Here is a 27994-nt window from a genome sequence, read left to right on the forward strand (position 1 = left end):
TGTGAAACTTGGCCTTAATTCATACTGTTCATTTAAAAGAGGTATTTATAATTGTGCTTCATCGAGGCAAATTCAAATTTATAAACTTCTGAAGCATTCTTTCAGCCACTGGTTACTGACACCTATCTGCTTTGTGCTTGTGGGAGATTATTTGGGAAATGTATAATCAGAAAACTAAAGAATTACTCTTGAATAAGAGCGATTCTCTTAAAGACCTCAGATATGAATTTTCTCCACAAGGAAGTCGAGATCTGGTAATAGTCTATCTTCAAAATTCAGCTCTTTTCCAAGTGCTTGTAAAATAAAAGAAACAACTTTTCTATCACGCCTAATAAAATAAAGCTCATTCACCAAGACTTTATACTCTTGCTGATATAAAGTAATTTGATGACAGAATATATATATATGAATGGATTGCTGGGGTGAGTGGAAATTAAGTCAACTTATTTCTTTGAAACAAGTGAAATTCCCTGGAAGAAAAAATCTTCCTAGCAGGACAGGGTGACCCGCTCTCTCCACATCTCTGATCCCAGGACAGTGCCACATTTTCAGTTGTCTGCTTGTGTGTCAGTTTCCTGTGCTGGAAAAAGAGCTTCTTGAAGGTAGGACTGAGTTTGTTATCTCTGAAGAACCAGCACTAACTGGGTCAGAGCAGGAATTCACCAAGTGCTTATTAATGGAATGAACTCCAAGCTCCAATGTGTGTGTACGTGGTCCTTTAACTAGAATTCCGACCCCTACATCCACTTGTCTGTCTGTTTAAGGCAATCCTACATCTACGTGAGAGTTCTCCATGCTATACCATAGGTGCTGCGTTAGCAGAACAGATGGCTCTTTCCGTTGTAATTCAACTCAAAAGTCTTTCCAGTTGGTTTTTTTCTACCTACTGAACCAAATTACTCTAACAGGCCTTCATTTCCATCAAAATTCCATTTCTAACTGTGCATTCTTTGTATGTGCTCTTAACTGCCTCATTGCTCTGAGATTATTCAGCCTTTGCTCCTGTCTTAGGCATTGTTCTTGCAACAAAGATTAGTGCCTGCTGACTCTGAGTAAAGCATTATGCAAGGCACCATCGCCTAAGCCTGTGTCTCTGCATCCTCGTTTGCCCTCTCATTTAATAGTTTATCTCTGCAAAACAGAAATACTTTCCTTCCCCAAAGCTCTTGAATTAGGGGAAGAGGTCAGATATTAAATGCTATCCCATCACTCTTGTTTAGACATACAGAATTCTTATTGGTTTGTTAAAGTGAGAAATAGGAACCCATTTTTCCCGTCTAAAACAGCTAAGTAGAAGTGAAGGGATAGATTTAAATTAGAAAGGCTATATTAAATCAGCCTAAATCAAAGCCAATTTCACTCCAGGAACTGTATGCATGAAAAGGTATAATTATAAAAATTTGATATTCTGCTGCCTTTATGCATATTCACCTTATGAACTTAGACCTCCAAAAGCCTCCTAGGACTGCTTCCCCATTTTTAATAAATGCTGAGAATGAGATGCTTCCTGAAGGAATTAAAGGAGGGAGAAGATTTTTTTTTTTTAAGCTTAGCAGCAACATTAAAACAAAGAAGCAGCTCTTCTGCTCAGTTTTGTGTGTGCTTTGACAGTGCTACAAATAAAATGAACCTCTGGGGAGTCAGCAAAGAAATGATGATTTGGCGATTAGGGGGACAACTAATTCCTCCAGCGGGGAAATATTATTAATTGCAACTTCTAAATAACATCAGTGGGTCTCCGTGCAGTCGCTGGGAATATTTACCTTGGGAGAAAGAAGAGGTTTCAGAGAATTCCCAGAGATTTGTTAACCTAAAGCCCAGGGCTACCAGCTGGATCATGTTCCAGTCCATGGGTGCCATAATGGTCAACTCCATACCAGCTAGAGGACACTGGGAGCTAGCTCAGACTAAGCAAGTCATCACGCCCACTCATTCTCTGTGGCTGCCGACCTCAGAACTCTGTTCTGTGAGGTTTCATCAGATGTCACATCACACTGTTTTTTTTAATTTAATTTTTTTTTAAAGATTTATTGATTGATTGATTGATTGATTGCTATGTTGGGTGTTCGTTTCTGTGCTAGGGCTTTCTCTAGCTGCGGCAAGTGGAGGCCACTCTTCATCGCGGTGCGCGGGCCTCTCACTGTCGTGGCCTCTCTTGTTGCGGAGCACAGGCTCCAGACACGCAGGCTCAGTAATTGTGGCTCACAGGCCCAGCTGCTCTGCGGCATGTGGGATCTTCCCAGACCAGGGCTCGAACCCGTGTGCCCTGCATTGGCAGGCGGATTCTCAACCACTGCGCCACCAGGGAAGCCCCCTAATTTTTATTTTATATTGGAGTAGAGTTGATTTACAATATTGTGTTAGTTTCAGATGTACAGCAAAGTGATTTAGTTACACATATACATATATCCATTCGTTCCCAGATTCTTTTGCCATATAGGTTATTACACAATACTGAGTAGAGTTCCCTGTGCTATACAGTAGGTCCTTGTTGATTATCTATTTTATATATAGTAGTGTGTATATGTTAATCCCAAACTCCTAATTTATCCCTCTCCCCACCATGGTTCCCCTTTGGTTACCATAAATTTGTTTTCGAAGTCTGTGAGTCTGTTTCTGTTTTGTAAATAAGTTCATTTGTATCATTTTTTTTAGATTCCACATATAAGTGATATCATACGATATTTGTCTTTCTCTGTCTGACTTACCTCACTTAGTATGATAATCTCTAAGTCCATCCACGTTAGTGCAAATGGCATTATTTCATTCTTTTTTAATGAGTGAGTAATATTCCATTGTGTGTATGTATGTATGTATGTATATATATGTGTGTGTGTGTATACACACATACACACACACACACACACACACACATATATATATATATAGGGTTGGCCAATATGTACCACATCTTCTTTATCCATGCGTCTGTCGACGGACATTTAGGTTGCTTCCATGTCTTGGCTATTGTAAATAGTGCTGCAGTGAACATTGAGGTGCATGTATTTTTCAAAGTATGGTTTTCTCTGGATATATGCCCAGGAGTGGGATTGCTGGATCATATGGTACTTCTATGTTTAGTTTTTTAAGGAACATCCATACTGTTCTCCATAGTGGTTGTACCAATTTACATTCCCACCAACAGTGTAGGAGGGTTCCCTTTTCTCCATGCCCTCTCCCACATTTATTGTTTGTAGACTTTTTGGTGATGGCCATTCTGACCAGTGTGAGGTGATACCTTATTGTAGTTTTGACATTACATTATTAAGGAGGTATGTCAGGACTATTGACAGGCTGGCTTTTGTTTGACATTTCTTCCCCACCCCCAAAATCAAAATTAATGCTGTGAACCCCTCAATTCCATTAATCTTTAAGGATGTAAAACTATAAATATAATCTTGAATGCTGTGAGCAGCTTTGAAATCACTGCTTTCTACACCCTCTGTCTTACCCAGAGAAGTTGTCACTTGCCCAGAGTCACATAGCTTGTTCTGGAAAGCTCCGTTATTGTTCAGCACATCCAAGTCCATGAAGACAGGCCAACATGTGGATCAAGCTTGTCTTGCCAATCAGCCCTGCTGTCCCATTCCTCATGTCAGTCTGGTTCAGGGCAGAGGCTGTGTGAAAGGAATATGTGGGTTGTACTGTGAATTTTTTTTGTCCTCATTTACATCGAAACAATATCTGACTCGGGGACGAATGCCTCAGCCAAAGTTGGAACAGATTTAACTGTATTTTGCAAAGAACATTTACTTCCAAGATGCACTAGGTCTCAAGCTACCAGGTGGGTTGCATCAGTAGGTAAAGCCATTAGTTGAATGTCAGGGCTTTTTTTTTTTCCCCTCTTAGAATCTGGATTCTTTTCTTTCCTTGCTGTGGCTGATGAAATCTAAAATATTTATGTGGCTTTATAATGACTAGTTAACATTTAATATTTAGCACCTGATATTTGCCCAAGTGCTTGACAATCAGTATTTATTAACAGGAAAATAACTGCTAGAAAATCTGCACTGTGACATTTAGGCAGCCAGTCCCTTTGGGGGCAACGTAGGGTGTGTCTGGGAACAATGTTGGTGCCGATGATTCAGAGTGAAATTCATTGGCCAAATTCTGCCTAAGGCCTCATACTTAAACATCCCCCTAACTTACTAGACTTCATTCTAAGACTCCTGAAGGGTAGCATGCTATTATGCATTCCATTCACTTATCACGTACTTACTGAGGATTGACTAGGTGTTGAGCATGAAGAATTAACAAGACTGTGCTCAAGTCTGAGTCAGGTGCTCCTCCCAGGATGCCTCGGGACTAACCTTAATGGGACGAGTGGTTCTCAATGGCGGGACCTGGGGGTGGGGGGACTAAAGGGAGTATGAAATCCAGTAATGTTTGGAGACATTTTTGGTTGTCACTACTGGAGGGCGTGCTACTGGTATCTAGTGGTAGAGGCCCAGGATGCTGTAAACATTCTAGGGTGCACAGGACACCCTGACACAGTAAAGAATTATGTGGTCCAAAATGTCAATGGTGCCGAGGTAGAGGAGCCCTGTGGTGAGCGCTCTCTGGTTTGTAATTGTTTGGTTATATGTCAGATATATCAGTCTCCCTCATCATACTGTAAGATTTTTGAGTGCAGAAACCACTTACCTTTCATTGTGTCCCAGTACCTGACACATGTAATCCAGAACTCCATACATAGTGTTGAATGAATTAATGAAGACAGCATCCTATCCCTGAGAGAGCCCATGATCTCAGAAATGGAGATCAGTAAACAGGCAATTCAGGGACAAAATGTGTCTGGTCTTCAGAGTATGGTCAGATAAGAGAGCTATTTTGTGTGACTTTGTAAGTTATCCTCCAAACAGATACACTTTTGAGAACGGAAGTGAGCACTTCCAAATATCCGAGGCAGGGCGACAGGTGAAACCCTTCTACAGCCCCCACGTTACTGCGAACCCACCAGGAAGCAGGCACTGTTGCTTCACAGAATCCACCACCACACACGTGAGGGATTCGTGAGGGATTCGACTAGGGAAGACGGCATGAGTTGCTGGAGAAGTTTACACTGCATGTCACACAACAAAAAGTTAATGTCAATAAATAAGTAAAACTTTGTCAGAGGCTGGGTCTTCATCCCAGGCCCCCATTTCATGCCCACCCTCTGGCAGGTGCTCTGAGGCCAGCACCTGTCTCTTCCGCTTCTTGAACTTCCCCCCACCAGCCTCTCCAGCCTTCCTCTCCAGGTGCTTCTTTCATGGTCCCCGTGCTCCCCTTTTTTATCACAAACATGCAGCTCTCTCTCAGCTTGCATCCCCAAACCCATTAGCCTTGCGCAGTCACCAAGGGGTCCTCCCTGCATGGGAACCAGTTAGAGATTGTAAATAAAAGTAACCTTTCCCAGTGTGGAGTAGGGATAAATTAGGAGGTTGGGATTAGCAGATACACACTACTATATATAAAATAGGTAATCAACAAGGACCTACTGTATAGCACAGGGAACTCTACTCAATATTTTACAATAACCTATATGGGAAAAGAACCTGAACAAGATGTATGTATATGTATAACTGAATCACTTTGCTGTACACCTGAAACTAACACAACATTGTAAATCAGCTATACTCCAATATAAAATAAATTTTTTTTTTAAAAAAGTGACCTTTCCTAGATGTGGTTTTCACGGCTCCAAGCTACAGTTGGGGTTTCTGCCGTACTGTGGCTACAGACAGAAGGGCAAGGTTAACCTTGGCTAGGATTGCGGGGAGAAGCTTTAGAGAAGAGACAATGTTCAAACAGGCTCTGCGGTCAGTTTACTCAAAGGAAATTGAATCATCAAGCCCATGGAAACCTGACAGAAGGTCTGGGCCTCCTGCTTTCTGGGTAGGTAAAGTTATCTTCAGCCGCAGGCGTTCTTTGTTGGGGGATCAGGAAGATCTTATGTAGAAACTTGCTAAAGAGTAAGGTAAATGACGAGTTTGGTTTGTGATTTCTCAAAGCCTAGGCTTTGAAAGAAAGACATTGAGGCTTCAAGTTAACTTTTTATTTTGCTTTTATACTAAACTCTTTTTTCAATAAGAACCAATTGTTTATAATTTTTAGGACAGTGATTGTGAAAATAAACACCTACTTTATTATGATCCAGAGTGTCATAATATCTGAGCAAATATTAGGGACAATAAAGTTACTATCTTTAACTTTAGGTAAAATAGCCTCCTTTATTCTGTAGTCCATCTGACACACTACTGCAGTAGAGAAATCCCCAACTGAGCCTGTAATGCACTGCCTCTTCCTACACTAGATTAAAAAGATTCTCCTTGACACAAAATCAACAGAGGTCATCACCCTTGTAAAGATTTAGAGATTTCACAACTTTGTACATCAGTTTGATATCAGGTGGACCTTTCAGAATAAAATGTTACTGGTAGTTGATATACTCTATTCCAGTTGGCTTTCTGTGAGTACGTGAAACAAACACCAGATGGTAATTTATATAAAGATAAGGGAACCAATCGGTGCTAATTTTGGAAAGTTCTTGGCCATTTCTCTCACCCAGAGTTAGGAAGGGAATTCTCAGTTGGAATGACTTTCCAGGTTTCGAAAAGCACCTGTCTGATTTTCTTAAAACTGTGCTATCATTCTGCTTAACAGTATGTCAGGCCAGACCACAGTATCCCATGCATAGAAAACATGTTAGCTAAGTCTTCTTCCCAATCATCGGTAAACATATTGACCAGGACAGAGGTGCGCCTCAGAAACCCGTGACCTGTTTGCACATTCCCTCTGCCCCTAACCGATACCGTTTTTTTAGAGAGTCAAACTGGATGAACTGGTTTTTAATCTCTGGTCTAAACTGTCAGGTGGCAAATCTCACCCAAAAGGCTCACTGGTGGGGAGAACTAAACATAAGGTGTAGTGATGCAAAGACGGGGTAAATCCGGGCCTGTTGGCAATGTGTAAGACAGATGGCTATGCAAATAGGATTCTCACACTCAGTTGTAAGGTAAACTGTGAACCAGGCAGCAGCAGGTGGCTGGGTAAACGCAATGCTTAAATGCTGTCTGGATGTTTACATTTAGCTCTCAGAAACTGAAATCATCCTAATTGAATTCAACAAACAGTTATTGGGAAATTGTTATGTGCAAAACATTGTGCTAGGTTCTGAGAAAGCTGAAATATAGAGTCCTAGCTTTAGAGTTCTTTGATTCACTCTGCCAAGGGCTATAATAAGGGGAAAGCAAATGAGGGAAAAGCAATGAGGAAGAAAGAACAAACAAGGGATTGATTTCAACTGGAAAAACTTGGGAAGTTTTTTTTGAGGAGCAGGTCAAAGAGGGGAACATAGGTTGGCTTCTATGGGTAAATATGGTGGGAAGCTTCCTCTATGAGGAGAGACGTGGAGTGAGGGGCCAGACAGAAGAGAGCAGAAAGGAGTGTGTATGTGTGAGTGTAGGTACGTGTGAGTGAGGGTGAGTGTATTTAAAAGTGGGGGATTAGTACGACCTGAGGTTATTAGAGGTGGGATGAGCCTAATTGTGGAGCATAGATTTACATTCTATAAAAGATCTCTGTCCCTTCCTCCTCCCCTGCCCCCCCAAAAATACTCCCAAGGCACGATGAATTCTAATACACTTACCTATACAATTGGAAGTTTTCAGATAGAGAAGGGTATTTAACAATTAAGTAACATGCTGGTACTAGAGATGGGGGACTGAAGAGCAGACAGTTGCAATAGTCTAAAGAGGAAGCAATAAGAGCCTAAATAGAACATCATCTCTTTCTTGAGCAACTTTTCTTGAGCACCAGGCAGGGAACCAAGGGCTTTGCATGCATGACTCATTTAAAGCTCACAGAAACCCTATGAGCTAAATGTTTTTATTCCCATTTCAAGAGAGGGCCAAGGTCAGTAACATGGCTGGTGAATGGCTGAGCCAGGAGTGAAACCAGATCTGCCTGATCCAGGGCCTGGGCTGGCAGTCACCACCCGACACTATCCCACAGGAAGGCAGGGATAGGGAGGAGGAGCTTAAGAAGGCTTCCCCGTGTAACATGAGATTTTGCCTTCAGCCAAGCTGATACCTGCAGATGGAGAAGTAGGTTTAGGAAAGAGACGGACTTCTTTTTCCAACAAATTAAATTGAAGGAGTGTAGGACATCCATACGCGGCTAGTAGCAAAGAAAGGGGATGCGGATCTGAAATTCAGAGGAGGTCATGACAGTGGATGAGAGTGTGGAGAGAGGGGAGTGAAAAGAGAAGTTATGACCTTACAAACTCCCATATTTTAGGGATAAACAAGAAAAGGGCCCTCAAAGAGAACTCTTACGAACTTAAGGTAATAGAACTGACCATCAGAAGGCCTCCCATCTAAAAGATTTTAAAATGAATAAATGAGAGGTTTTCCTGAATCATCCCTATTCAAAAAGAACATTTAGAAATATGGTAGTACTTTTTTTCATGTAATTTTAATGGAGTAAACAGATCCCAAACCTGTATCTTGATTAAATGACCGTCCAAGAGCCTGACCCGCCCGTACCCCAAAACTTACTGAGTTCAGCAGGGCAGGTCTACCAAGCCAACATACTGAGGTGGTAGAACTTGCTATTGTGAAATATCCTGGAATCATAGATTCTCAGAGTTGGGTATCCAGTAAATGATCTTCCCAGCCAGAAACCTGGGTACTTTCTATGACACCTTCTCTCCACCTCTAAATCAAATCCCTCACTAAACTCCATTAAATCCATCTCATTATCTCTTGCTTGAATCCAACCAACACTTCCCTAATTCAGACTATTGTCACTTCTTTTTGACAATGTGACCACAATCTCCTACTTCCCCTCCTCATCCTTCACCAGATCCAATTTCCCTGGAGCAATACATGTACATTTGTTATCACATCCTTATAAAGGGTCTCTGACCCTAAAAAGGTAAAGAACTACTGTTCATTTAAAGTGAATTACTCCAAGCTTTCATTTTTCTGGATTGATAAGCCCACCAGGCTCTCTCCCATCTCGGAGCCCTTGTGCCTGCTCTTCTCTCTGCCTGAAAAGTTCTACCCAGATGTCCACGTGGCTGGTTCCCTTATTTTCTACAGGTCTTTACTCAAAACCTCCCTTCTTAATAAGGTTTCCCTGGCCACCCCAGCTAGAATTTCAGCATCCACGTCCCCATCACAGCCCTTCCTTTCCTTCTTCCCTGCATTATTTTTTCTCCATAACACTCACCACTATTCAAACCACTACATACTTCACTTATTTACCTTGTTCGTTGTCTCCTCCACAAGAAAGTACACTCTGCAAGGCAGGGATTTTTGTCTGCTTTTGTCCACTCCTATATTTCTAGGGTCTAGGAGCCCACTTGATACATGGTGGAAAGTAAATGAATGATCAATGATGTTTACTGATTTTTTTTTTGTTTCTTTTGGTGTTTTTTATTGTCCTGGATTATCTAGCTAATTTTTCTAGTTCTCACTTGAAGTGAGTAAGTAATTTCAAATTCTTTTTGAGGTTGGTTCCTCGTATTAAGCTACAAAAACAAACAGAATACTTGATGTCTATCATTTTAAGGAAGAACACTCCGGTATTTCTCTTTAGTTTTGAATGCCAAGCATGGCAGGGGTGGGGTGGATTAGAGGACTGTTCCATTTAAAATTATGAAAAATGAATTAGGAATTTTCATTTGCAAGGTCTTCCCATTCATTAAATTCATAAATAGCTATTATATGACCCCATGGAGGTAGGTGCTCTCAAATAACTGAGGTGAAATTAGCCTTTGCATCCATTTTGTATTTAGAAACGAAGAAGTTGGTGAATGCTAGAAAAAGAAAGCTCTCTATTTCACTACTTTTTTATGAGCAAAGTTAATCAAAACCTCTTCAGGACAGACTCACCGTTGTGAGAAAGTTTGCCTTGCTTGTGGAAAATATGTGTACTGATAAAACGCAGGTGGCTTAGCAAACACAACAGTATCTGTGGGAAAGATTGCATTTTTTTCCCCAAATTCATGGAATTAAGTGCCTTGGGGCAACTGAAACTGTGACTCGGAAAAATACTTTAATAACTATTCTTTGCTCATAGCAATACAAATCCTAAGTCAGGCATGGCCTGTGGAGAGTTAAAAGGCAGTGTCGCTCTCAGAATAAGCAGAAAGAAATACCCACAAGAGCCAGGCACACAGTGCAGTACAGGTGCCTCAGTGGGAGGAATTCAGCTGGGCAACTGCTGCTGAGTATCCAAGAAGCCGAAGCCAATGTCAGTCTTTTCATTAAAGTGATGTCAAAACTAGTTAGATTTAGTTACCACTCAGCCAGTCTCTGGCCCTGAAAGCCAATGGGTGGCTCTCATTCTAGTCAAGTGGGTTGGCATCCAGCATCTACAGTCTCACTTCCAGAAAGGCTACACCTCTGCCACCAATGATCTGCTCTGGGAACTCGTTCTTGACAAGTATGTCTCCTCGTTAAACAATTCTGCCCTGTGTCTAGTTCACCCGAAGAACTAGGAAGGAATAATGCTAACAGTCAATATTTATTGAGTAGTTAGTGAGAGTCAGGCATCCTGTAATGAGTGTTTCGTGTGTGACATCTCAGTTAATCCTCACAAAAGTTTTTGGAGGTAGGTATTGTCCCACCATTTTACTGATGGGGAAACCGAGGTTGAGAGGGTTCAGGGATCTTGGCTAAAGTCACACAGTGAATCAGCCATGAAGAATCCAGCACTGACTTCAAAACTATAGCAATTAACCCCTGTGCCCTCCTGACCCTCTAAAGAATGAAAACTAAGGAGATGGGAAAATGGTAAAGAAGTGACCTCCAAGGGGTGTGTTTCTACCACTGTCCTGAATATTGTCAGAAAAGCTACATACTAAACCAGGAACAAGACTTATCCAGTCTCAGTTCCAAATTGACACTTCACAAAGTGGTTCAAGGGAGCCCTAGGTTGGGAACCATTGTTTTGAAACCTTTGGGTAAGGTAGGGGCAGGGAGTTGTCACTAAAACCAAACCAAACAAACAGACCTGATGGCCATTCCAAGCCCACAACATAGCCGAGTGCACTGTATGTGCATCTGACATATGATCATTCAATGATCAATTCAAAAACAAAAAAAATGTGTGCCCACATATAAGAAAGATAAATAGAAACATAAAACATTTCCAACCTGTGGCCACTTGGTCTTCCATCCAACCAAAAAGCATCAACACAGCAATATGGTCCATCTCAGTGGGAACATCTCCCTGAACTGAAGAAATTCCAGGGCTCAGAGCTCCGTATGTTTCATACATGGCCTCCAAACACAAGCCCACAACCTTATGCATACACAACAGCTAGGACGGCCCTCAGTGTGGGAGACTTGAAAGGTTTATCAAAGATTATTTCCACTCTAGGTGATTTTTCTCATTACAAAAAAATCTTAGACCCCATCTCTAATTGTGCATGATTCAACTCGTATTTCTAACACATTTTAAAAGGTTATTATTATTGCAAGTGTGGATTTCTTTTTACCTTAAGCTACACACAATTACTTTAACAGGTACCGTAATTTAGCTTTCAGATTCTCTCCAAATCATCAAAACAAGGTACTTGCAAAATGTTTATTTCCCAGGTGTTTTCCGCTAGTTTCAATACTGTTTGCCACGGTGCATAAATGGAATGAGGGTGGTTCCTGAAATCTGGAACCAGGGTGTTATATACGTACTTCCAGAACAGGGTGCAGCTTTCTTTGTGCTCCAAAATAAAAACCCACTTTCTATTTGGCTTCATTTTTGTAATAGTGGAAAAGATTTTTTCTTTTTAAAAAAAGAATATTATGAGTGGCACTTAGCAGGGGCAGCTCTGCAAACTGGTGCGAGATTATTACATCTTCAACTAATTTCTGCAAATTTGTGTGGAATCATGGTCCTCTTTGTGACTAAGAATATCTTATGTAGAACCTTCACTTTTTTAACAGCTCATTTCTTCCTCTCATCAACAGGATACAATATGGTATATAATGAGATCTCATTATAGCAGATTTTAATATACCATAGGTCAAGTTGTGTCCACATAGCATAACTTCTCGAGACCAGATTCTAATAATATGCAGTTTTAGCTAAGTGCCTATTATTGGACTTTCGTATGATAATGTTAGTCCTAATCCCCTGATACTCAGCTCCACAGGTTTCATTAAGCCATCAGTTTGGGAAGCAAAAATGAAAAAAAAGGAAAAAAGAGCCTACGTGTTTCTTCTTTATTTGTATAATAGATTTTTATTCTCTCTGCTTATATCTATTAAAAATAATACTGGACTAGGTGTGGCAGTAGGTATAAAAATATATTTGACACAGTTTCAATAAGACATAATCTTAGCAAAGCCATAATGGTTGAGGGCCCAGGCTCTGGAGTCAAACTGTGTATATGTCCTGGGCCTACCACTTGCTTGCTGGGTGACCCTGGGCAATTTCTTTCAACTCACTGTGCCTCTATATTCTCAGTTGTTAATTGATGGTAATAATAGTACCTACCTTATCACTGAGAATTAAATGAGGTTAACACTCAGCACAGTGCCTGGTGGATAGCAATTACTCAATAAATGCTGGAAGAGAGAAAATAAGAAGAAAGTTATCTTAAAATTGAAGTGGGAAAATGAGACCTACCTATATGAAAGTGAGGCAGGGTGGCAATGTGTACAAAATAGCGGGAAAGCCCTTGAGAGCAGAAGTGGAGAGCAGTGGCTTCTGGTGTGGGCTGGGCCGCTTTTAGGGAGGAAGTTTCCACACAGACTAGGACCCGGCTTCTCAAAGTCTGTCCCTGGACAGCAGCCCTGGCATCACTTGGAAGCTTGTTAGAAGTACAAACTCTCAGACCTACGCCAGACCTGCTGAACCAGAATCAGAATCCACATCTCAACCAGATACCCAGGTGATCCATGGCACCTAAAGTGGAGAAGCGCTGCTCTTGGACACACCTTGCTTCTCAGAGCTTTCAGGCCTGCCATTCTCTCTTATCACGCACATTGGCACTTAGAAAAGAATAGCACTGGGGAAAAGGAAGCTATCCTCCCCAAAACTCCCACTGCAAAAAAACTGTGAGTGTTACATTCTAACAGTTATATGTTGGGAATATGATAGAACTGACAAAAATAAGTGGAATCAGCTAAATAAAGCAAGAAACATAAGTTATGATTCCATTAATATTTATGCCTCGACAGGGTATAAATCACAAATATTTATTTCATCCAGACTGAAAACGAAAACCAAGAAAACATATGATGACTCTTTGGGGGAGTGTTTGGGCAGAAGTCCCTGGTCCCTTCAGGCTTACAAAATACGGATTCCTGCAGAAGGCAATGACATTTCAATTCCACGCATCTCCCTGTTCATTCTCCTCAAACACACACCAAACAACAACACCGTGTTTCCATGAGTTACACTATGCACGCAGCACACATTGCAGACAGACACACAGACACACACTCAGATTCATCCACACCTTGCCACTTTTTCATGTTTGCCTTCCTTCTGTCCTTAGGCACCTGCTCAAATCTTGCCTGCCAGAGACACAGGATCTTCCATCTGGAATAGACTTATGAGAAATAGGCTAAGAACAGAAGGAAGAACTGATGATGAAAATAATAATACCTATCATTTATTGGGTACCTAGTTGTGCAAGATATTGTCCCACAGATTAGCCATTCTTTTTTCATTCCCGCAGTAACTCTCTAAGACAGGCCATTAACTGTCTACTATTTCAGTTAAGGAAATAAGGACCCACAAGGTCAAATAAACTGCCAAAGGCTACGCAGCTGAGAACCAGCATAACTGAGACTTGAACCCAGGTCTGTCTTCTCCCCAACTGGCAGAGTGAAGCCAACATCGATGAATCCAATAACCATCCTCTCGGGAAATGGCTTCTAATTTGTAATTCAAATGTAGTATTTTCCCTCGTTTTCACTTTGTATGATGAGCGGGGAAGTGGCGAAGGAATTTTCTTGAGTCAGGCTGAATTTAAGCTGTGGATGGTGAAGTGCAGGATAATTTCCTCGTTGGTATTTTGGAAGTTCTCCGTTTTAACCATCTGTTGCAGGCTGACAGATGGGTTGATATATGACAGAATAATGGGTCTTCAATTCTAGGAAGGCAGAAGGAATGCTTGAAAAATAGCAGCTCTTTTCATGAACCTAACTGTGCTAACACCGCTTGCTCACTTGCAAAAAAAAAAAAAAAAAAAAAGTCGGTGGGAGGGACGTGTGAAATATAATCATAATCATTCCCCTAAACAGAAAGTTTCTCACAATTGCCGAAGGTCAAATCCAGTAAAATATGCCTATTCTAAAATTATACTAAAGTTTTCAAATCCAGTTATTTGAAAGGGTGTACGGGGGGATAGATATAAAGAAAAATAATAAAAAACAACCCCCCCCCAAACCCTTCTTCCATCCCTTTCTTCCAGTCATGTAATTTTTTATAGGCAGCCAGTGTTAGGAGTTTCTTATATCTTTGAAATAATTTACAAAACGTGAGATTTTTGAAATCCAAATGATTTCCACTCTGGGTGACTGCCAAATGTGAAGTCTCTTCCCTTTCTTCTTGCGTTCAGTGGGTATAGATGAGAAGTCACGCCAGACGTTTGGCTAGGCACAGGGACACAGGTGGCTAAGACTGTTCCATCCCCAAGGAACTCACATTCCAGTGAATGAGGTCAACATATGAACAGAATTTAAATAGCACATACTGTGTGCCTTCTGAGAATGTAGCAGTGACCAGTGTATCCCAGGCAGAACTTCTTCAAATGGCCTTTCATGTCTTAACACAATTATCCCAGTTCTTTTCTATCATGTATTGTAACCGGATGATATATTCACACACGCACACACACATGCACAGGCACACTCCTGGTCGTTGCCAAATAGGTTTGAAGCTCTATCCGCAGAGAACCACTGACTCGAACTTTAGACTGTATTAAGAAAATACAAAGTTTTGGCCATATGAATTTAACCTCAGCAGAGTGAATCTATTTTTGAAAGAACGTCAGAATACAGAGTGGGGAAGGGGGGAAAAGCAAGTCATTACAGCTGAATTCATTGTCAAATATCACTGACTATGACATAATCAGGCCATGTCTCTTGAAGCTTACATCATCTTTACCACCTTCATAAATGCAACAATGAAAATACTACAGTCTCCATGATTAACATTTGTATTTAATTTTAATCCTCACACCAATCCTGTAAGGTAGGCACTCCTATTCCATGTTACAGATGTCAGCACCGAAGCCCAGAGAATTTCTAAGTCTGTGTATTATTTCCAGCCATGCATATCAATTCTTCCATGTCCTATCTGGAGATATCAGTAGTGTAGAATAGTAAGTTAATAATAGGATTATGTTTTCAAAGGAGTATTTGACAGCCTGGATTTATCTCCTCAGCAGTTCCTTCCCACTCTAATATTATGTAATTCCAGAGAAGCATTTTTTTTTCCAGTTTCAGGGAAGGCGATAGCAAGAGAGCACAGAGCAGGGTTCAAAAAGGAGCTGACTTGTTTCGGAAGGTGGCCCCTTAAAGGTCCGCTAGCATTTTCTGAGTCACAGTTTCTCAGTGTAGCTTACTTGAAATGATTTCCTATAAAACGTATCCATTCTTAAATATAGGTTGGTGGTGGGGCAACTTAAATTTTTAGACAGTTTAAGAAATTACTTTGGATTGCCTCGTATTTTAACTATCCATGTCTCTGCTGTTTGCCATTGTATGGAGGAAAAAAAGTAGTTGTGTGTCATCTGTTTTTTTAAAAGTGTGCATGTGCTATCACATATATATGACTCCCAAGTCATATCTATCTGTCTACCTATCTATCTATCTGTTCACACATTGAAGGAACATTGTAGTCCAAGGTACATGTGAGTGATGAAGTTCAAATCGGGCTGCTTTTGACTTCAAGCCTCCCACCGTGTCTCCTATATACTGCATTTCCTCCAGATGTTTCATCTATATGCTGCCTGACATCTGGTGTTTTCCAGATATGTTTACTATGCACAGATGTTTCATGTTAAGTAGACAAAGCTGGTGAATTGTTTAAACCTTAGTATTTTCATCTAGTTGCTTCGATGGCAGGCCCAAAAATATTTTAGAAATGCTAAATAATACATAAAAATAAAAAAGGTTGATAAGATGCTCAATAAGCATCTCTAAATTTCCAGACTTATCCTTGACTAACTCTACAAATATGATTTTTCCCAATTATTTTTAAGACATCTAAACTGGTTTCAGCAGTTGCCTCACCTCTGGTCTAAGACTTGGGCATCTTACTTGTTTCTATACTTACTGGTAGATGTGTCAAAACCAGTATGCAACTATTTGGAAAGAGTGTCATTTTCTACATAAGCTAGCGACTCACCTGGAAACAGTAGCATCCCTGGTTGTTTCCCTAGGCTTACAGACTTGTAGAGTACAAGGGTCCGGAAAGGCAGGAATACTCTTCTGCCAACATTTAGATATATAAGCAGATCCATCCTAGATCTTTTTACCCCTGGGTCTCACTCTGTTTATTGCTTGGCTTTCTTAGAGGGAGAGAATTATAGGTAAGCAAGTGCAGAAAGCTGATAGCCTCAGCAGACATGTGGGCCACCAAAATTCCCAATAAACAAGCTTCCCCGCCTCCCACTCAAACTTCCCTCTTGGTCCTGACCAATGTCAGCATGCATCCTTCTTGGGCATGGATTAAGCAGGTAGTAAAGAGAAGCCCAAAGCTCCCTCTACACGCCAATTCATAGGCCTTCCAGATAAGTCATTTTGCAGTGTGTTTATTATTCAACATGAGTCTGCTTTGAGAGCCACCCAAGGAACAAACCTAAAAGAATTCTGGATACAACCAGATCTGTGCAGCTTTCCCCATCCCTCTAGACTGGCCAGTGACCCACACGCATTTTTTGTTTGTTTTAAAAACACGAAGTCCCTTTCCTGCAAAGCCATTATCACCATTTGCAATTACACATTATTCTGTGGTTATGCGAGTCAGGTTTCTCTCCTCCAACAGGATGAATACTGGGGCCATGTCTGTTTTTATGAACTACTGTATTCCTAAGACCTGGCATCTAATCGGTTCTTACTAGAGATCTGTTGAATAAATGAATGAACCACCTAATTTGACCATCAAAACCCACTGAATAATACTAATACACTTTTCTATACTGTTATATATTTAATTATTATGTATAGAATTTGCCTATATATGTGTTTGTGTGTGTAAATTCATTGAGGGCTTGCTATGTGTCAGGCACTGAGCAAAGCATTTTATTGAATTAACTCATTTATCCTTAGCAAAAACCCTATGAAAATATATGTTATTATTGCCCCTTTTTACAGATGGGAAAACTGAGGCTTAAAGGGTCCCAGAGCTACTTAGAAAGAATTGAGATTTGAACCCAGGGCTACCAGATTCCAAAGACTGTAGAGTGAACTACTAGGTGATTCTTTCCTAAAAACCTATATATAAGACCTACCTCACAAATTCTTGGTGAAGAAAGTAGAATAATGTATGTAAAGTTCTTAGCACAGTGCCTGGCTTATAGTAAACACTGAATCAATAGCAGCTACTACTAGTAATATTATTACTATTAATTTATTTTGAGCAGTTACTAATTTTCTTATATTATTATGGACTTGTTTGGAAATGTTTGTGCTATTTGTAATGAAAGGTTTAGGCTGGATCGATTGGAATTCAGAGCAGGTTATAAGGAATGTTTTTAACCTGTGATTTACAACAGCATTGCAGCAAGCTACGGAAGAGCTTGCATCTACTCCAAGATCGCCAAACAGCCAAGAACACCTCCTTCTTGCACCCAGATTATGAAATCAGTTGTCTCTCACTGAGCTACAGGGAGAGATGCATAAAAAATTTTTTTCTTTTCTTAAGAAAAGTTTAAAACAAGAAGAAACAGAAGGCCTCAGTTCCACAGCTGAACAACCACAAATCAATTGATAAAGTTCTCTGGGAACAGACTGAAAAAGTGCAGTGTGTCGATCATAATCAAATTTAACTTAAGAGAAAAAGAAATGAAATCCTACATTGATTCTCCATTGTCAGCCAGATTCTTCACATGTGGAACCAGATGACTGATTATTACTCAGCCCCTGTAACAGAACAACCCCATCCACTGCAGCTTTCTTTCTGCAAGATCCTGATTAGCTGATAGTGTATCTCGCAGTAATAACATAAAACAACCCAGACAGTGCAGAAAGGGCAGAGATGTAAACCACCTGAGGGCCGAGAACAGTTCTTTGGCCAGTGTTTGCCAGCCCCTCCTCCATTTTTAGAACAGTACCCAGCCCAGAGTGGGAAAATAATCGATACTGAACATATGATTGGGAAAAGGGACAAGTAAAATGATGGACCAATGAACGAATCAGTGGGATTTGGAGTCAGATCTGAGTTTGGTACCCAATTCCTCTAATCACTTACCTTCTCTAAGCCCTCCTCCTTCATCTGTAAAATAGAAAAACTAACGCTAATCCATAGGGCTGTGGTTAGGCTGAACTGAGGCTAAACGTGTAAAGCACATCAACCTCAGGCCTGACACACGGTGTGCCCCCCGTCAAAGCTGGTTTGGAATATAATGAGGTTCACCTTCTGATGAGAGACACAGACTTTGAAGCCCTGCCACCCTTGGTCGCAAACAAAGCTCAGCAACTTAGTGACTCTCAGACCTCCAGCAACTCACTTGATCTTTCTGAACATTGATTTTCTCATCTGTAAAGTGGGGTCAATAATAGCCACTTCAAAGTGTTATTATGAGACTTAAATGAGTGATACATGAAATACACAGTGTCTGGTACATAGTAACTGCTCTGTAAATGATAGCCATAACTATGAATATTGCAACTTAATTTTTATTATGAGTCAATAAAATCATGGGCCTCTAAAAGCAACAGAGTGCTTTTATAATAGATTAAGAACACAGATTCTGATATATGTACATGTGTAACTGATTCACTTTGCTGTACACCTGAAACTAACACAGCATTGTAAATCAACTGTCCTCCAATAAATATTTTAGAAAAAAAACACAGATTCTGGAGCCGAACTCCCTGGGTCCGAATCCTGGCTCTGCATCTTTCAAGCTGGGTTTAAGCAATTTATCCCATCTGTAAAATGGGACTCCATATTTCATCCCATTTCACCAGTCACCATCCTGGCACATGTGTTGAGAATAGAGGGGTCAAGTCAGACTTTCCCCCTACATCTAGGCTGAAATGTAGCTCCCACTTAGTGGAGCTGTTTCTGTGGGCCCATCTCTTCCCTTGGCTGCCAGTACCAAAAACCCACGCCTCCCTTTGGTCATTGATCTGCCTTCAGTCCTCCACCAGACCACTGGGGCAATGGATTGTGCCATCCTATCAACCTACGTAAGAAATCCTATAGGCCAGGACAGATGCAAGAGGCGTGCTGGCCTTGTAAAAGCTAAGCTGAAAGATGGCTACCAGGGCCATCTCAGACTCAAGTACCAAGAAAAATTGTGACATCAGTGACCCAAAACAAGACAAAGGGCATCACTTTCAGTGGACCCTCAACAAGTGCTTCCACTTGTTAATTGTGGATTGGAGTTATGCCGTCCCATAGCACATGTGACTGCTGAACACTTGAAATGGAGCTAATACCAAATTAAGATGTGCTGTAGGTATAAATTACACCAGGTTTTAAAGACTTAATACCAAAAAAAGTAAAATGTCTTATTTATAATTTTATAATCTATGAAATGATAATATTTTTATATATTGAGCTGTATTATATAAATACATATAATGTATTAATATGATTAATTGCACCAATCTCTCTTTGCTTTTTTTTTTAATGTGTTTACTATAAAACTGAAAGTTACATATGTGACTCGCATCTCTGGCTCCCATTCTGTGCCTATGAGATAGTACTGGGTTAGAGTCTCAGTGTTCCCAGCCCAGGATGTGGCCATGCAGATCTTTCCAAACCTCAGACATTCTCTGCCCTGCTTCTGTCATGTGGGCCAGAAATTATTTACTGTTATTCTTTAAATTAAATTATTTGGTAACTTAAATAAAATTTATTTTTTAAGAAACTCCTGTACCACTCCTGGATACAGAAATCCAGTATTATTTGACATAATTAGAAGATAAACATAGAAATGAATCATTGGAAAATGAAGAGTACTGTATTCCAGCCAGGTACCATTGTTTGCCTGAAGGCTCTGAGCCTGGGGCCAATTTTCTTTGATAGGTAGGTATTAAATATTTGTTAAATAGGTGTTAGAGACATATTAACATCCAGCTGAGACTTTCTCCTTTACTACTCAGATCACAAGAGAATCGTGAAGGAGAAAGCATTTCTTCCTGTGTAGCTCATTGTTATTTATTGCTATGTCTGTGTCTCCACAATTAGGTAGCCCAAATTTCAGAACACCTGGGCGTAATGGAAAACCACTCATTAAACATGGAGCCCAATGTCCTGAATTCAAATCTCTGTTACTTATGACAACTCGGACACATATTTAACTTCCCTGAATCTGTAAAATGGGTATAATTGTCTTCGCCTTCATGCAGTTACTGTGAAGATCAAATGATCTTCTGCCATAGTGTGTTAAAAACTAGACATTCTCTAGAAGTCATATGTCACTTTTATTAGTGTTCCAAATGAAATAATGAAATCAATCTGTGAGTGGACCCAGAAAGTTATCCCATCCAGCCACTGCTTAGCGATACTCTCTTCGAAAAATCCAAAGCTCTTCTGTGAGCTGAGCTTCTATCTTGCTGTTTGATTTCTGTGTTTCCTGATTCACAGCTTCATTCTGGTATTCCTGAAAGCTGACTTAGCAAAGTGAATCCAGCTACACTGAGGGTGAGGGTGAGCTCATGATACGTACGGCACAGTTGTCAAGCCAGGCACTAGTTATAAGGAAAGTATTTGACCTGTCTGTGTTTCAGTTTCCTCCTAAGAAAAGCAGGGCTAACCTCAGTACCTCGCTGTGAGGCGAATGATGTCTGTAAGTGGTTAGCAGAGTGCCTGGCATTTAGGAGGCACTCTAAATGTGACAGCACATTTAATGTGACAGCAGCTGTTTCCTAAGACAGCCACTAGTTTGGGACAGCTTTTGATGGACGCTCTGCCCTGTCCACCATGTTCTGTGTCCAAGAGGTGACTTACATGGATCACATGGGGTTCCAATTGGGTTTGGCCAGTTGGAGGGAAACCGTGGGTTAAATCCATTTCACCTGCCTTCCTTAATCAAGGTTGTTTTAAGACTTGCCTGTCCTCCAGGCAGAAGGAACTTGGAGTCAGCTGTGTCTAGTTTCAGATGAGCTGGTCAAGAGAGGATGGGACCAACAACCCTTCATCTGGGCATGCGCCAGTGTCCTCTAGGTGACCTTTTGACGTCAGAGGGTCGAAAACGCCACGTGCAGAGGCGTGTAGCCTCATTACGGCTGCGCAGGATGAGGATTCCTGCACCTTTTTCCAATCACCTTTCCCCACGCCCCGCACGCCTCTGCCCGCCCTGCTGCTTTGTTCCTCATCCCATAAATACCCCACCGCCCAGCAGCCCCTTGCTTTCTTGGGGGGGGGGGGGGGGATTTGTTCTCCCGTCCCTGCGCTTGGCTCTATTGCGGAAAAAAATCTTTTGTTTGCTGCAGTCCTAGGCCTGTCGGGGTTTTGGCTTGCTGAGCATTGGGCAAAATGAACCTGGTTTGGTAGATTAAAGAATGGGAGGAAAGTGGGGTCAGGGCTTTGCTCCCACATCTCTCCCTGAATGTAGCTTCAAACTTAGGCTTAGCAAAAGACCCAAAAAAAGTTGAAGCTAATTTATACTCTAGCTAGAATTTTGACATAGTTGCCAAATTGTCACACTTTGCTCAGGTATAGGAAACTTGGCTTGAGGCTGCTTTCTGAAACCTTTGATGCTAAAACTCTCAATTCTAATGACATTTATTATTTGGTCTAATTATAAATCCTGGTGCTACTGTAAGGACAAATAGGGCCACCTGAAGTTTTGTCTGGGCGAGCCATTGATATAATCAATCAGTGCCTTGATCACATTGCCATGCTGTTTTTATTTGGTCTAATTATAAAATGTTTTAAAATATACAAGTTTATATAAAACAAAAGTCATCTTTAATCCTACCATTACCACCTGGTAAACTCCTATACAGAAATTTATAGAACCCAATTGGGACCATTTTGTATACTCATTTATTCTTTTTTTCATTTATTTTCTCAACAAATGTTGCTGGCACCTCTTCTGCCAATACCCAACAATAAGCAAAAGAGACAGGCCCTGCCCTCGTGGAGCTGACATCTTAAAGGGGAAAAGAGGCAAACATACACATTTTCACTCTTCACCACCATCCAGTGAGACAGATACTGTTATTATCCCAATTGACAGAGGGTTAAATTGAGGCTTCAAGTATTAATAGTTTAGCAAAGTGCGTAAGGACACAGAGCTCTTAAGCAGAAAAGTCAGGATTCATCCCCAGGCCTATAGATGACAGACTGAGCTTTTAACTCATATGAGATACCTTAGTACAATATACCATCCCTCTGTATAAAATGGTACTAGGGGGGAAAAGGGTTGCATTAGCTCCCCAAAATAACATATTTACTCCAAGGACATAGATCCTAACTTCAGCCATAAAGTTTGTTTATGGAAAGTGATTCATTTTTATTGTGTCATATTTAACTTAAGCAGGACCTCAATCTTTTTAACTTTCTTAATGTCTTGTTTTAAATAAAAACATGAATGTTCCTTAAAGCAGACATGAAAAGCAGTATAGAATAGTCAAGCTCACTGGTCCTGGAAGCAGATGGCCAGGCTTAGAATCCTGTCCACCCCCCCCACCCCCCACCACTTACTAACTCATGACTCTGAGAATCTTTTTTAACCTCTTCGTGCCTCAGTTTCCTCAACTGTAAAATGGGGATAGGATTCGCATCTATTTCATAGTGCTGTTGTTAGGATCAAATGAATTAATACATGTAAACTTGGAATAATACTTCACATAATAAGTGCTCAGTAAAAGTTATTACTATTGTGATTTTAATAAGTCTATTTTCTAGAAATATAAATACAGTATCACAAAACTTTCTTTTATTCGTTTCTCAACATGGTTCCAATGCTATGGGGTCTTGGAATTTTTCAAAAGGCAAACCGAAGAGTTGTATAAACGAATCAATTTGTTTCTAGAACTCACTTTTCTCTTCCTGTTTTATCTTTCTGTTTGTCTCTGTAGGACTTCATCGTCACTGTAGTCTTTTCTTTCTTGTGGTTGGTGGGTTCATCAGCTTGGGCAAAAGGGCTGTCTGATGTCAAGGTTGCTACGGATCCCAAAGAAGTATTGTTACTGATGTCAGCTTGCAAACAGCCGTCCAACAAATGCATGGCTGTCCATAGCCCTGTGATGTCCAGCCTAAACACTTCTGTGGTACGTTTCCCTCTATGCTTTACCTCCCAGATCTTTGTTTGCCAGTCACAGGAATCAGAAAAACATCTCAGGAGTCTTCTGGGGAATTTTTGCCTCTGAAATGAGTCCAGTCTAAAAGGTGATAGTTCACTCCACAGGCTAGATGATCCTTTGGCCTTCCAGTTTTCTACCCATAGACTTTAATGCTGCCAATTAGAGAGTTCTTAATAAGAGCCCAGCAGGTACTGGCAGCTGTTGCTTGGATGACAGTCAAGTCAGAATTCTAAGCCAGAAGCAGATATAAAATCTGAACTTTAAGTCTGAAGTCTGCCGGAAGTTAAAAGGAATATTTGATGGCATAGAGGTTTCCTGGGAAGAAAACACTGTTCAAGCCACACATAGTTAGAATACACCCAGTTGATTGTCTAGAGAAAAATACGCAGACCCAGTAGGGTACAGATAGAAATGCAAAGTATAAAAAATACCTGTAATAGTTATGGTAATTTTTTTAATCTTCTCCATGCTTCTGGTTTAGTTGCTTGATAACTTTGGAAAAGCCGAACTGTATTAGTTGAACAGCCAAATATTATCCTCAAGTGTATGGCTCTTACAGGGAGACAGAACACCTGACAGATAACAGGGCCACTAAATTGGATTCTTATTTTATGAGTGTAAGAACTTGTGTTATTCCAAAGAAAGAAACTGTATCTGAGAAACAGAAGCTATAGTAGCAGCAAAAAGCAGTAGTTACCGAATAATAGAGGGCTCCGTGTTTGATTAAGGATCGACATTCTTTAGCCAACCTTAAAAATTAATTATCTTTGCTTCAAGGTTAACTTATGTTTCTACAGCTTTCTGGAATTTAATCTGAGAAGGCATTTAAGAAGGGAAAAAGTGTGGCTAATCAGCTGCTGGTGATTTGACTGTGAATCTTGCCTTAGTAATAAGATAGTAAACATTGAAATAAACTATATATTAGGGTCTCACAGTAATTTTTATTTACTTCTGGCCACAGCTGTGGATGAATACTTTGAGGTGTACATTAAAATACATTCTTACTACTTCTGTAGTTTGTTTACAGGCAGTGCTTAATAAAAGTTATTATAACCCTGATCTCAGACTCTAAGAGAACAAAGATAAAATCATTCAGTGTGTTTGTTAGTTCTTCTAGTAAATTATGACATCCTGCACAGTCCATTTAATTCTGCTTCTGATGTCTCTAATAAGTTTAGACTAGGAGATGCAAATTTGGAATGCGAAACAATGTGACGTATGTCTTAAAAATCAAAAGAAGAATGGATGGAAAGCAAATCACGTCGTGTGTGGCAGGGCAGGTCTGGTGCTGTTATAGTTCTGGATCTATGTTTGTGTGCTCGAGTTCCTAGTGGCAGAAAACTCCATTTAAACTGGCTAAAGCAAAACAGTCTTCGTATCCTTAAAATCCATTCTTTGTATCCCACTGCTGGTACCAAGGTCTATATGGGGTATAATGGTTGGGTCACAAGTAACAGAAACGGACGAACCATCCATAATTTCTACTTCTGTTCCTCCAGCTTCACGGACGCAATGCTGGTACATGTCCTCAGATAATCTAGATGTCTTCTCTCCATTCTTTCTCATGTTATGTACTGTGTTTTCCAGTCTCTCTTTCTGTTGTCCCACATCTAGGCTAGACTCAAAATCCCTACTCTGATTTCAGTTGCAACAATATGGCAAGAACAAATTCGAGGGCTCATGTGCCCCTAAAATGTGCCAGGCAAGAGATCTGTGATACCTCTGTGATGACAATAAAGATATCACCGCTCCTTAAATAGGCCCATGGCAATGCCTTGTTTATGTACTTACTTTTAAGTTGCATTTCCCTAATTTCTAGGCTCTTCTCGAACATCCCTTTTTTAGAAACGAAGTAGCATCAGGGGAAAGGGAGGGACCAAGGAATAGAAAACAGGTAAAATTATAGTCCTGGGCAGAGCCATCCCTTCATATCTGAAAAGATTCCAAGATCATTTTTTCTGCTCATATATCAACCTATACTTACAGAGGTGTAATTTAATCAAGCTCTCCCCTTTGATGGAAAATATCCTAGCTATTGTACACATGGTTAAAAGGTCCTATATGTAAATTAGAGTTGTATCAGTGATTACCTAATTCATTTTGATCATGCAACTGTTATACTATAAGTACCTTATTTGTGTTTTGTATCTCCCTCAGCAAGGAGCCTAGAGCATGGCACAAAATTATGTTAAATAAATCTCAGTTAAGATTACAGGAAGAAAAAAGGATGGGATGGGGAGAGAGAAGAAGGAAGGGAGGGAGGGAGGTCTGGATAAACCAGTCTTCAGTGAGATTGGTTAGAGGCCTAGATGCTCAATTTTGGCTCTTGACACCTCAAGAATATGGCCTCAAAGCCCTGCTTCAGTTTATGCCTCAGCAAAAGAGTCAGCTGAATACAATTCATGGAAATATTTTAGAAAGTGATTCACAGCACAGCTTAGCAATCAGTAAGCATTTACTAACGTGTCCAGCACTGTCTAGCTGCTTCACACACATCCGCTTTAATCCTCACAACTATCCCCCAAGGAAGGAATAACTGTCTTCATTTCACAGAATTTTTAAAATGCTGATGTTCAGAGGCTAACTGCCGTGTCCAGAATCATAAAGCAAAAATTTGCAGAGCCCAGGCCGCTCGAATTCCAAAGCCAGAGGGGATGGCTCCAAGGCTGAGAATTCAGGTAGTGTGCCCTGATCCACTTGCTGCTAAAATTCTGAAGCTTGGAGCCCGTGTTCCAAGCCCCCGAAGTCCCTCATCTTGACTACCTAGCCTGCTACTCCCACCCCCAGGGCACTCTGAAGCATCCCACCATCCAACAAATAAGGGATAAATTATTTTGACACTGCAGGGGACTTCTAGAAGCCTACTCCAGAGCTATGGCCTCTGCCCAAGTCCATTTTGTTTGGTCAGCATCGTGCTGGAGTGGCTATTAAATATACTTTAATGTCATCACAGCTTTGTGCCACACTATCGTTGTCTGTCTCCAAAAGGGGGCTGTTAAAACTGACTGCCTTGCTTAATTCCCAGTCAATCAGTCCGCCTTGGAAGAGGCTGCAGAACAACTGTTCTGTTTGGGCCTCTTACAGAAGCAAACAGTTCTGCTTCCGTCAAACACTCAGGCCCCAGGGAAGTGACACCCGGTCCTCTGGCTCACCGAGGACACCCTTCTGGAGAGTGAGAGGAGTTTCCATAGGAAAGTCTCACATTCAGTTCTTGAGAAAACATTTCATACCTCTCTGCAACCTGAACTTCATTCAGAGTGTGGTTTGGACGTTCACTTCTGACTGTGAGAGGCACAGAAAGTACAATTATTCAAAGAAGCACAACCTCTGTCTACACTACCATGCATGTGCTTGTCTGCATTCCACCTGTACCATTGCTTACTCCATACTTTTTAGGTTGACTCATTTTATTTATATCATTTCAATAAATGGAAAAGTAGTAACTCTAGCATTAAAGTGAAGGTAACCTTATAAATTAATGCACCATCATTAAAGTGAAAATACTCAACCCTGTGTCCCCTGAAGATATCTTACACACCATGAGGATTACCTCATCTGGGGAGGTAATGATAGATTAGGTAGGCACTCTGTCTATGGAGTTAGATGGAACAGGGCTTGTCCCAGGTCTACTACTAACCACGCCATGCGACCTTGAATAAGATCCTTATCTTTGCTGAACCTCAGTTTTCACATCTTTAATATGGGTGTAATAATAGCACCTTCTTTGCCTAAATGAATGGATATACATAAAGCCTTTTATGCAGTGCCTAACATGTATTGTAGCAAGCCTTCATGAAAAGTCAGATATTCTAAATGAAACAGTGACTCCAAATGTGAAACTGGAAGAGGCCCCCACATTGAGGTGAAAAGTGACATTTTGTGTTGTGAAGGATTTTTCTGAAACTGAGATTTTTCTGGGGTTTCTGTCCAGTCTATCAACTCACTTGCTTTGATCCTCCTTCAGGTCTTTGGATTCTTGAACTTTATCCTCTGGGCTGGAAACATCTGGTTTGTTTTCAAGGAGACCGGCTGGCATTCCTCGAGCCAGAGATATCTTTCAGACCCAATGGAGAGACACTCCAGTAGCTATAACCAAGGCGGGTACAACCAAGACAGCTATGGATCAAGCAGTGGGTACAACCAGCAGGCGAGTTTGGGGCCCTCCTCGGATGAGTTTGGCCAACAGCCCAGTGGCCCTGCTTCTTTTACCAATCAGATTTAACAGGGTAGTGTTGGCATTCTTCCAAAGACGGCCTCACCACCTTCCATGTCAGTGGCAGGAGAATTTTTTAAGAGTTTCAATCAGTTATTAATTCAGGGAGTGTTGAATGTAAATAAGAGATCTGTAGTCCTCATTAAAGCAGAAAGGCCTGGGTCGTGATGAATGGTACTTAGAGATGAGATGACATGAGGAGATACATGATTCATTAAGATGGCTAATTGGAGAGCACCTTGTTATATACACAGATACTTTTATGGTCGTTTTGTATGTGTGTTGAGATAGTAGAAGCATTTTGTAGCTTAAAGTCTCTGGTATGTAATGTGCATAAAGTAAATTA

At 40.8% G+C, this 27994-nt stretch overlaps 1 protein-coding gene across 2 annotated transcripts in view; it reads left to right on the forward strand.

The window, feature by feature from the left end:
* Positions 1–27994, forward strand: part of SYNPR (synaptoporin) — a 296719-nt gene extending 268725 nt beyond the window's left edge. The window contains exons 5-6 of one of the 2 annotated variants that reach the window (XM_059937693.1): positions 23211–23402; positions 27400–27994. In XM_059937693.1, coding sequence (XP_059793676.1) covers positions 23211–23402; positions 27400–27657 — 450 coding nt within the window. In that variant the 3' untranslated portion in view covers positions 27658–27994. The remainder of the gene's footprint in view (positions 1–23210; positions 23403–27399) is intronic. The other variant, XM_059937694.1, reaches the window with a different exon arrangement.

This window comes from Balaenoptera ricei, chromosome 11 (genome assembly GCF_028023285.1).
Source record: "Balaenoptera ricei isolate mBalRic1 chromosome 11, mBalRic1.hap2, whole genome shotgun sequence".
NCBI lineage: Eukaryota > Metazoa > Chordata > Mammalia > Artiodactyla > Balaenopteridae > Balaenoptera > Balaenoptera ricei.